The following is a 12,480-nucleotide window of genomic DNA, read 5'->3' as shown; positions in this document are numbered from 1 at the left end:
CTCCTTCAAGCCATTTCTCCTGCAGTTGTACCTGCACTTACTCACATCATTAACACATCCCTTCATACAGGTGTTTTCCCCTCATCATTTAGACAGGCTCGTATAACTCCACTACTTAAGAAACCCCACCCTCAACCCATCTCTTTTAGAGAACTACAGACCAGTTTCCCTTCTTCCTTTAATTGCAAAAACACTTGAACGAGCTGTATTCAACCAAGTCTCTACCTTTCTCACACAGAACAACCTCCTTGACAGCAACCAATCTGGCTTCAGAAGTGGACATTCAACTGAGACTGCCTTGCTCTCAGTTGTTGAAGGCCCTAAGACTGGCAAGAGCGGAATCCAAATCTTCAATACTTATCTTGCTTGATCTATCTGCTGCTTTTGACACGGTTAACCAACAGATCCTCCTGTCAACCCTACTGACAAAGGGCATCTCAGGAACCGCACTCCAGTGGTTTGAGTCTTACCTATCAGATAGGTCCTTCAAAGTATCTTGGAGAGGTGAGGTGTCCAAGTCGCAACATCTAACTACTGGGGTGCCTCAGGGCTCAGTTCTTGGACCACTTCTCTTCTCTGTCTACATGGCATCATTAGGTTCTGTCATTCAGAAACATGGATTTTCATTCCATTGCTATGCTGATGACACTCAACTCTCCTTTTAATCCATCCTGATGATCCATCGGTAGCTGCTCGCATCTCAGCTTGTCTAACAGACATTTCTTGCAGGATGAAGGACCATCACCTTCAACTCAACCTTTCCAAGACAGAACTGCTTGTGGTTCCAGCAAACCCATCATTTCATCACAATTTCACCATCAAGTTAGGCACATCAAACATAACTCCTTCAAAAACACCCAGAAACCCTGGAGTTATGATTGATGATCAGCTAACTTTCTCAGACCACATTGCTAAAACTGTCCGTTCCTGCAGATTTGCTTTATTCAACATTAAGAAGATCAGGCCCTTTCTTTCCGAACATGCTGCACAACTCCTTGTTCAAGCTCTTGTTCTGTCCAGGCTAGACTATTGCAACACTCTCTTGGCAGGTCTTCCAGCCAGTTCTATTAAACATTTACAATTAATCCAGAACGCGGCAGCAAGATTAATTTTTAATGAGCCGAAAAGAAATACACGTCACACCTCTATTTATCAATTTGCACTGGCTACCAATAGCTGCTCGCATAAAATTCAAGGCATTGATGTTTGCATACAAAATCACCACGTGGCTCTGCACCCCTTTACCTAAATTCATTACTTCAGACTTATGTGCCCTCTAGAAGCTTGCGTTCTGCAAGTGAACATCGCTTGATTGTGCCATCCCAAAGAAGCACAAAGTCACTTTTACAGACTTTTAAATTAAATGTTCCCTCCTGGTGGAATGACCTGCCCAACTCAATCCGAGCAGCTGAGTCCTTAGCCATCTTCAATAATCAGCTTAAAACCACATCTCTTTCATCTTTATTTGACCCTCTAACTAACCTTTTTCACTCCCTATTCTAATTCTATTAAAAAAAAAAAAAAAAAAAAAATGTAACTACCTTTCTAATCTTTTTGTATCCTATCTATTTTTCTTTTAATTTATTATACAATTATAAAAAACACCTCTATCACTAGCTTGCTCTATTCTTTTTCTATTCTATCTGTTTTCTTTTTATTTATTATATTATTTAAAAGCCCTTGCTACGTATACTGCGTTTAAGCTAACTGAGACTTGTTATAGCACTTATATATCATTGCTCTTTTGTTGTTTTTGATTGCTTCCATAGTCCTCATTTGTAAGTCGCTTTGGATAAAAGCGTCTGCCAAATGACTAAATGTAAATGTAAATGTAAATATATTTATGACAGGAAGTTTGATAAATATCTTCATGGAACATGATCTTTACTTAATATTCTAATGATTTTTGGCTATTGCTACAAATATAGCCATGCTACTTATGACTGGTTTTGTGGTCCAGGGTCACATATGTAGATGGACCTCATAATGTGCTCTGGAGATCAACAACATACTTCAGATGTACCGCTAAACTACTGAAATCTAGAATGGAGAACTATTACATTCACACTCTAGAAAGACATCTTTATGCCAAGAGGAACTTGACCACAGACTTGACCCAGACCATCCATCGTTTGGCCCTGATCAGAGCCTCCACACAAACACATATGCATGCGTAACACTTTAGGGTTTGTTCTGTCCAATGGTGTGATTGCAGGGGTTGTTTAGGGTCACGAGAGTCATCCAGAAGGAGATGAGAAGAGTCCTGCTAGGATTTGTGAGTAACTCACGATAGAGCCCTGCATTTCAGCCCATGTCCGACTTTTTTACACCCTTTGGGCCGGGCTTTGGGCTGGGCTTTGGGCCAATTTTCACGTCATAGTTCAGACGCAGGCCGGGCCTCGGGCCTGTTTTAGGCTTCTCCTTATTTTTTTTTATTTTAGACATCCATCAGTTAGTGATGAAAAAAAAATTGCAGTGCTGGTGGAAACAACACGAGACCATTTATTGTCCCACCAGCAGCAGTATGGTGCGTGCCCAGTGCAGCTGAATAGTTCTGCGATCAAATACACGCAATAGACTTAAACTTGCTGCAAAGTAATTACCATAAATGTGACAGGGGTAAATAGTAAGGAGATATTTGAATTATTTACTAATAAACTAGTGTTTTCTGAATCTGTGTCGCAAGGATGAAGTTGCCAATCCTGACTCGCCATCTCCTCATTAGACGTGCCTAGAGAGAAGTGCATCTTTACAGATTATGATTATAATGAAAGAGTTTTTGTTTTCGATTTGTGTTATTTTGTTAAGTAATCCTTTAAATTTTTCTATAGATTTTCGGTTCATTTTTGTACTCCTGTTAAAGACGAGACGCAGAAAGCGTATCATGTTTGCTTTCTTTATTTTATAAAAGCACAATCTTTTGCTGATATTGTGAGTGCACACAAATGTAAGTAGACCCTTTGCAGTTATGAATGATTACTTTTACCTTTATGACCAAAAATGACAGCGTATCCACTGAAAAAAATGCAAGTGATCGCACCTGGAGCCTCCATATCCTGCAAAGCATCTCTGCTGAAACTATTCGATATAGCGCACATTTATCTAGGTTTAATGTTTAAAAATAGTTATATGCTTATAATATATCTATAGATTTTATTTTAGGCAGGTTATGATGATTTGAGAAGGCTAAATTGATCAAACATAGGCTCACTGTCTGCCGCTGGCCGCTTGGTCGTTACTTTGAAAAAACTAAAACTTAACATTTTTCTAAATTAACTTAATAATAATAATAATAATAAAAAGAAACTAAATATAATCACTTTTCAATTAAATACAAAACTGAACAATTTTAATAGCTGTAACAATAGTATAAATTGTTTAGGGAGAAGGGGAAAAAGGCCGGGCTCAGGCTGGTAATTCTGATAAGCTGTCGGACACGGGCCTAAATTTGAGGCCCGTGCAGGGCTCTAACTCACGATCAACCTAAACTTATCAATGAGTAACAGACTAGTGCAGGCATATACTGAAAGGGCGGCCCGGGTCTCTGCTTGGTTCCACCGGACCGCCAGACATAATGGCAACGGCAGCACCATTTAACCATTTCTAAATACAGTGAGCAACGCTTCAAAACAACAGAGCGCTTCACACCACAAGCACTCAGGGCCATTTATTCTAATGATCTTTTATCCTCTAATATCTCTTTTATCTGGAGCCAAACACACTTCATTCAAACTCGTTGCGTGTGCGTTGCTTCTCTATAAAGACACTAAAGCACCATTAATGGCTGCAGATGACAGACAGAAGCAGAAACACAGTGAACGGCACAACAGATCGAGACTTTAGCTAAAACACTGCAGAAAACAACAATGCTGCAAACAGAGTTATTTTTACCTCCTCTGACCACTCAAAGCAGGTTTGTGACGGGACATTATCTTTTCATCCACATTCAGCATTATTAATCAGTGTGTTAAGAGCATTCTAAAATAAACAGAATTGTTTTAAACTGGGGATATTATTTGTAGATGGCAAGGAAAGACAATATAAACTTTAAAATCACTAGTCTGTTTTCTGCTCAAGATAAGAGTGTTTTGATTATGTTTGTTTTAAACAAAACAGAAAAAAGCTCCAGTCTTCAAGAAGAAAACTCTGAACCCCTTACAGTATCTTTTCTGTCACATGGCCTTCTGCCTCACAAATGTATCTAAAAGTAAAAAATAACAATAGCCTAATAAAACAACTGATATTCTCTTTTAATAATCATATCTAAATGGGCTTAACTTATTAATTTAAATTTATTTATTTTAATATAAGTATTCTCAGAAGTCACTGGCCTTTGGCTCTGAGGGCCCAATTTCCTCATCTTTGATGACTATTTTTATTTATTTATTTATTTATCACACACATATAGTGACGAGTCGGCTGCCTCCCCCCTATTTATCATCGTCACCCCATCCCTTAATCTATATATATATATATATATATATATATATCTATATATATATACACACACATATAGTGACGAGTCGGCTGCCTCCCCCCTAATTATCATCGTCACCCCATCCCTTAATCGCCGCCCTTCACCAGGCTCCCGACAGGAGTGGGTGTGTGAGAGAGAAGGGGGGTTTGAAGAGCCAGGGCTGGCGACGTGTGATGGGGCACACCTGATGCAAATGGGGCCTCATCACCGCCGCTGTTTAAATGTCGAGCGCGCCTCACCCCGGGAGACCGGTCTCTTCCCCGTGCATGCACGCTGGTGTCCTCGTGGGTCCAGGAAGGGTGCGTAGAGGGACTCCCGCGCCGTCAGAGACATGAGCTGCCGGACCCGCGGTCCGGACGAGAACCGCACCCGTTGCACAGCCGTCGGGCCAGGATGCCGGGTCGTCTAGTCCTTTCAAGTGCCGCGGCCAGCGAGATGGATGCAGCCGCTGGAAGAAGCCGCTGCCCCTCGCGCCCCGGACCGAAGAGGGGAGCGCATGCGGCCGCCGGACTCCGCCCCTTACCTGGACCATTCCTTCCTGAACACTGCCCTACCTACACGAACCCCGTATCATGACGAGGACACCAGATTCCCTATTTTGGACGCTCTTCCCCTTTGGACACTTATTCCCTGTTTTTGGTTACTTTTCTGTTAATAAAAGCCTCTCCGAGCCACCACCCCACAACCACATATTCATACTGTTTTTTTTTTTTTTTTTTATTTTTATTTTTTTTTGTCCAGATCTTGAGTACCCCTGATCTAGAGAGTCAAAGACCATCAGTATCTCTGAATAACTGCAATCACACTTAGTGGAACAGGACTTTATACAGTTATTGGTGTGTAAAAACTGAAGCTATCTCAAAAATGATGTTAGGTGATCTTAAGTACTAGTTTGCCTGTATTTTTGCTCACTTTTGAGGGTCTGGATGACCTGTTTCATCTTACAACTATAGCCTCCTATTTTCAAAAGCACTTCAGTCTGTCTGGCCGAGCTTCCTGGCGCCAGCATGAGTGTGTTCTTGTGTGTTTCTGCTGGACTCACAGGGAGCGCTGTAGCGGTGCAGGTTGTTTCTGATGCTGTCCTGCAGCTGCTGATCTGCTGAGCCCTTCTGAAAGCGCTGACTCAAGTAATAACTCAAGTCCTTCTTCAGCCTGCCACCTGAAAACACACAAACACATCAATACAATTCTTACTGTTTTATGGAACGCTGCAGTGTTTATTATAAATGATTTATCCATGCACATTTTTTTTTTCTAAAAAAATCAAAAACATTAAATTTCTTTTGTGAAACAACATCTCTATAATATACCAATAACTCAACAGTAATTCCTCCAGTAGCATAAGATCACAGCAGTTAGCAAACCATAACCATCCAATCTATCAAATCTAGGATAGTTTTATAAATATTTGCCCCATCAAAATACAGTTTTCTTTCATGTCGACATTTTTGACATATGAAGTTGTGCTTTTAGTCAATAGCTTTTATTTCCTGTCACAGCCATAACACAACAGCTGTTTTTTTTTTAGTTCAATCAGTCTTTGTTTGCAGTAATAAAAACTGATTGAAGATTCACAGATAAGCTTATTAAATGACCCATTAGGAGGTGATAAACTGCAGAATAGGAGTAAATATGGTGCACTACTTCTTATCATCCGTTTCCATGGTGACTCCTGGATTTGGTGCAAAAAAAAAGACGTTTGAAATGATGACAGAAAGACAAGTGTAGGACAAATATACTAAGACCTTTACTTGTCAGTTAGGGATTCACGATATAATACAATTCACAATACGCTTTTCTTACCATTTTTTAAAGGGGTGCAATTTCAATGTTTCATTTCTCTTTGGAGTGTTACAAGCTCTTGGTGCATAAAGAAGATCTGTAAAGTTGCAAAGACTAAAGTCTCAATCCCAAAGAGATATTCTTTATAAAAGTTAAGACTCCTCCACGCCCTCCTAAAATGTCTCGTTTAAACACGCCCCACATCTCTACGTCACTGTGTGGGAAGATTTGCATAATGCCAGCCAAATGTTCACACAAAGAAAGAAGGCATAATTTTTTTTCTCTCTGTTGCCGCCGGCGCCATGTTGTGGAGACGCTGTTTCATTGTGAAAGCGAAACTATTTTGTCTGGTCTTCCAAAAGAGGGCACAACTAGAAATCAGTGGTTAAGTTGTATTTACAACACTGTTCCAGAACAGTTCAACCCAAATATTTAGTGTGCAGCACATTTTATGGAGGACTGTTTCCTGATCCTGGGAGAGAAGACTACAATACAGTCTGTAAGTACATTTACATATGTAAAGGATTTGCCACTGATGATTCAAACGTGAGTTTTGAGCAGTGTAGCAGCGGTTCTCAATTCCAGTCCTCACAGCCCCTCCTCTGCACATTTTGTTCATTTTTCGCATGATTCAGACGTTTGTTCTATTTGAACGTAAGTGCCCTGCGAAGTGGACATCGCAGGATATTCCGCCATGATTCCAGATCGAAGCGAATGTATATGTTCCATTCAAAGTGCACTGAAGTGTGCGAGATGTGAATTTAAATTGTATTTATTTACAGAAGTGTATGATGTCTCACTTGTCCGTGTGGGAAGACGTTGTGCAGCGCGAATACGTGAATGAATATTCTGAAGTGAAGTTAACTTCAACAGATTTCCCCTGCACAGGAAAATTTTGAAAGAAATAGTGCAGCACCTAAAATCGTCAACCTGCTTTCTTGACACAATTCCCACATCTTTTTTCAAAAGTGTGCTTAACTGTTCAGAAGCAGATCTCTTAGAAGTGGTGAACACCTCACTTCTTTCTGGGACTTTTCCAAACTCCCTGAAAACTGCAGTTGTTAAGCCCCTCCTGAAAAAGAGCAATCTTCATAACACCATTTTGAGCAATTACAGACCAATATCTAATCTTCCTTTTATAGGCAAAATGATAGAAAAGGTCATTTTTAATCAGCTGAACAAATACTTAAACTAAAATGGATACCTGGACAATTTTCAATCTGGTTTCCGACTGCATCACAGCACAGAGACAGCACTCATTAAGATAATAAATGATATTTGCTTAAATTCTGACTCTGGCAAAATATCAGTGCTGGTATTGCTAGATCTCAGTCCTGCGTTTGACATTGTCAATCATAACATATTTCTACAGAAACTGGAAAACTGGGTCAGGCTTTCTAGGATGGTACTCAAATGGTTCAGGTCATATTTAGAAGGGAGAGGTTATTATGTGAGTCTAGGAGAGCATAAGTCTAAGTGGACGTCCATGACATGCGGAGTCCCACAAGGCTCAATTCTTGCACCGCTCTTGTTTAGCCTGTATATGCTCCCACTAAGTCAAATAATGAGAAAGAACAAAATTGTCTATCACAGTTATGCTGCTGATACCCAGATTTACCTAGCCTTATCTCCAAATGACTACAGCCCCATTGACTCCCTCTGCAAATGCACTGATGAAATTAACAGTTGGATGTGCCAGAACTTTCTTCAGTTAAACAAGCAAAAAACTGAAGTCATTGCATTTGGAAACAAACATTAAGTTCTCAAGGTGAATGCATACCTTGACTCTAGGGGTCTAACAACTAATAATCAAGTCAGGAATCTTGGTGTGATTCTGAAGACAGACCTTAGTTTCAGTAGTCATATCAAAGCAGTAACTAAATCATAATAATTTAAAATGATAAAAACATTGCTAGAATTAAGATGTTTTGTTTCCAGTCAAGACTTGCAGAAACTTTTTTTTTGTTGTTGTGATCAAATTTGTATTTATTTTTTATACATAGAAAATACAAAAACAACAACAACAGACATCCTCTATATAATCCAGTACTTTAGAAAAAGAACACTGCCAAACATCAACAGAGCCCGGCTCGGCCCCATCAATTCATGCCGCTGTACATTAATGAGACAAAAACTTGGCTTAACCATATAATCAGTTTGTAGTAACGAGGAAAAAACATAGTTTACATGTGTCCATGGATTATTAACCGAATATGACACTCCCCAAACATACGAAGAAAAGTACCTGCTGATGCAGTTTTACAGAAATGGAAGTTGTAATTTGGTTGTAGTTTCATTTTGAATCTTTTGCATGGAGTTGATATACATGCTCTATGAATAACTTTGAAATATATAAGACGATGAGCCAAGAGGTTAAACTGAGGTTAGACCACACTTTCTACCAAGTCGATAGAAAAATTAAGATCAGATAATTCCGGATTGCAAAAAGATTTCACAGAGAAAGGCATTGTAATGTGATCAACAATTCCACCGCACACCAAGAAAATAGATGGTCGACCAGAAGATGGAGCAATGCAATCCCGCACAGAATGAGATCTCCTTAAAGTAACTCTATATACCAAACCACCCGAGTGCACAATCTTTTTAAAATTCAAATGAAATAAATAAAGCTATTAATGTCTGTTGTATAAAATAAAAGTAGCACAAAAAAAGGAATAACAAATAACTTTGAACAAGAACCAAAACAGACCACAAATTACGGAGAATATAGGTCTGCCAAAAAAAAAAAAACTGAAAAATATGTCCCCCAAAAAGCCCACAGTGTCAAGAACTAGTAATCAGTCCTTCTCTCCATTAGCTCCAAGAAAAGATTTCAAAGCTTATCAGTCACTAGACAAGTTTGCAGAATAGAAGATCACAGCAGAAACTTAAGTGTCCATGTCCACCTTGTTATCCTCCTCTCCTGGGCAGTTAAGATGCCTTCTTCTGTGGCAGTGAGCTGATAAAATCCTCTGCTTTCTGAGAACACCATCTGCTCACCATTGTGCCATAGTTTAATTATCGCTGGATAGATGAGAAACGTTACAGACCCAGTGCTGTCATCCTCCTAAGGACTGGGTTGAGGTTCCTTCTCCTGGCAGACGTGGCTGGACTGAAGTCAAGAAAAGACAGCCGCGTGACATTATCCTGCATATATTTCACCGGGTATGCCTGCCGTGCACCCTTCAGGATCGCTGATCTGTCTTGCCATCTCAGCACACGAAAAGGTAAGAGTATCTGGCCGCTCGGAGTTACTTTTTCTTCTGACATAGACATGATGAGCCTGCTCAATCTCAGTATCACATCCTTTCAGTGCAGGAATCCACTTGGAAAGATTAGCTCTGAGGAAGCTGGCTGCATCGTAGTCTTCCGCCCCCTCTTGTAACCCCACCAGTTGTACATTATTTCTCCTGCTCCTATCCTCCATGTTCGTCACTTTATCTGTAAGTTGTTCTAGCTGTTTTCTCAGGTTTGTGACTGCCCTCCTATCCTCACGTGCAGCTGCTTGAACAGAATCGACCCGGTCATGTGTCTGTTTCGCCACGATGGCTAGCTTTTCAACTTCTGCTTTTAGCTCTTTTACAGAATTGTTGGTCGCTTCTATGTCCATCTGTAGGTCACGCAATACCGGGGTCAGTACAGAGTCTATCGCATCACTTACTGTCGAGGCAACAACCAAATCCTAAGTACTTTGCTGCTTTTTAAGTGTTGCTTGATACTATTAGCAATGGCGCCGTCAAGATCCTCTTTGGTAATGGTGGAATCTTTGAATTTTTTCTTTATTGGCGATTGCTCAATCACTCTTTTCCAATTGTCCTTGACAGTTGAAGTACTCGCGATGGAATAGATAGAGAGTGGTTCAACATTTACTATCAGGATTGTATAATATTTGACAGAGTGAGCAGAGCAAAGGACCATGCATGCACCGCCGTTGAAGGGTCTCATGATCTCCCCAAGATTTGGAGAAACTTGTTCATGCCTTTATCACCAGCAGGGTGGACTAGTGTAATGGTCTCCTCATTGGCCTTCACAAGAAGACCATTAGACAGCTGCAGCTCATCCAGAACACTGCTGCCAGGATGCTGACTAGAACCAGAAAATCTGAGCATATCACAGCAGTCCTCAGGTCCTTACACTGGCTTCCAGTTACATTTAGGATTGATTTTAAAGTACTTTTACTCGTTTATAAATCACTCAATGACCTAGGACCGAAATACTGTCCATTGCAGATATGTTCACTGAATATAAATCTAACAGAGCACTCAGATCATTAGGATTGAGTCAGTTAGAAATACCAAGGGTTCACACAAAACAAGGGGAGTCTGCCTTTAGTTACTATGCCGCCCTCAGTTGGAATCAGCTTCCAGAAGAGATCAGATGTGCTAAAACACTAGTCACATTTAAATCTAGACTCAAAACTCATCTGTTTAGCTGTGCATTTATTGAATGAGCATTGTGCAATGTCGTAACTGATTACACTTTATTTTATATATGTAAAATCATTTTCATTTTCAAGTTTTTTAAATCCCTTGTTTTATTTTTGTGATTATTATTTTTTTTCATGATTATTTTACTTTTATATAAAGCACTTTGAATTACCATTGTGTACAAAATGTGCTATATAAATAAACTTGCCTTGCCATAAAACACAGAATTTAGGGAAACATAAAATGGATTTAATGGGCCCATGAATTAAAAGGTATTATACTGTGTGGAGTTTAACACTTTGCTGAACACAGAACAGAGTGCTGGATGATAAGGATATTTACCTATAAAGTGCCGAAACAAATGGTTTGAGAAACATCACAGAGCATCTTTTAGTGACTGCCTGTGTTTTTCCTATGTAAACATGCTCTAGATGAACCCCTGTGCCATATTTCACTGTTTTCATGTTTTAAAGCGCTTGGTCTGAAGGGTCTCTAAGTCTTACATCAAATGCTTCTCTTAAGATGAATGGGAAGTTTTGGTTTGATGTTATCATGGGGGATAGTAACCCTGGTTCCCTCTCAAAATAGCACTTCTGAACTAGTTCCGTTTCTGTGTACATGCGTCATGTGACCATCTGGTGACTGGTATCTAGCAACCAGTTGCTAAAAGCAACATCATGGTCCCTGCGGTCCTCCATAAGAGCCCCTGAAGAACCAGAGACAGGAGTAGCTATGCTACATCACCTAATAAATCTCTGTGTGTGTGGCTGTTTGAGTACAAAACACATTTCAAACTAACTGAAAATGCATGATATTACAATGGCATCTTAAAATCCAGCAACCAAACGTAGCCATGCTAAGCAGACGCTTCGTTTTAATGGTTATGAGGTCATGATGCGGCAATGTGTGTGAATACTGTCAGTCCCAGCAGCAGCAGCAGCAGCACAACAGCGCATTAGAGGAGTGTAAAAACAGCCCAGCGGAGCACGACTGAGGCCCCTATCAGACTGAAGTGAGAGCAGCCTCTTTTAAATATTTTCTATTGACAGTGAGCGTTTTGAGCACTGTTTATGTGTCCCGGGCGCCACATGTTTTATCCGCCTGCTGCGTCTCATGTTTTTGTAGAAGCGCTGAGTGCCTGAAGTTGAAAAAAAAAAAAAACAACTCTGAGCAGAAAAGTACGGAGCCCCGCACATGACATGCAAGAAAAAAAAAAATTGTGTGCACGATTTACTAATTCGTTCCCTCAATGTACTAAAACGTGCACATGATTACTATTGTGTTCCCTCGATTTTCTAAATCGTTCGCATGATTTAACAAATCGAGGGAACGAATTAGTAAATCGTGCGCACAATTTATAAATCAGGTGAACAAAATATTAAATCGAGGGAACGCAAGAGTAATCATGTGCACGTTTTAGTACATTGAGGGAACGAATTAGTAAATCATGATGGGATCAATTTATCAAACTAACCAATCCACCATAACACACCCTACACCAAATAGAAAAGCACTCGACGTCATTGGTGCTTTTTCCCACTGTCCAATCGAATGAATGGAGAGGCGGGCCTTCCATGTGATAATAGAAGTTTACAGTTGCTGGGAACGTCCTGAGTATGGGAAGCCAAACAACCCAAATGTGGGATGAAACAGCGCGGTATTAAAGTGTTCGCTGACCGGTCATCGGCGCGGCTCAATGGACCAAGCTGCGCGACCGACTCAACAGCGCAGAGAGGACGTGTTTAACAGTGCCACCGAACTGACTTTCATATTACTACATGTAAACAGTAGTGT

At 40.2% G+C, this 12,480-nt stretch overlaps 1 protein-coding gene across 11 annotated transcripts in view; it reads right to left on the bottom strand.

Moving 5' to 3' along the window:
• LOC109085513 (membrane-associated guanylate kinase, WW and PDZ domain-containing protein 1-like) overlaps nt 1–12,480 on the bottom strand; it is a 149,593-nt gene that overhangs the window by 115,391 nt on the left and 21,722 nt on the right. For all 11 annotated transcript variants that reach the window (XM_042762964.1, XM_042762972.1, XM_042762962.1 and 8 more), the window contains exon 2: nt 5,520–5,636. In XM_042762964.1, coding sequence (XP_042618898.1) covers nt 5,520–5,636 — 117 coding nt within the window. The remainder of the gene's footprint in view (nt 1–5,519; nt 5,637–12,480) is intronic.

The sequence above is a fragment of the Cyprinus carpio genome, chromosome A8 (genome assembly GCF_018340385.1).
Source record: "Cyprinus carpio isolate SPL01 chromosome A8, ASM1834038v1, whole genome shotgun sequence".
In the NCBI taxonomy this organism is placed as follows: Eukaryota; Metazoa; Chordata; class Actinopteri; order Cypriniformes; family Cyprinidae; genus Cyprinus; species Cyprinus carpio.
The sequence above is the reverse complement of the archived record's forward strand: the minus strand, read 5'-3'. Positions and strand labels throughout refer to the sequence as shown.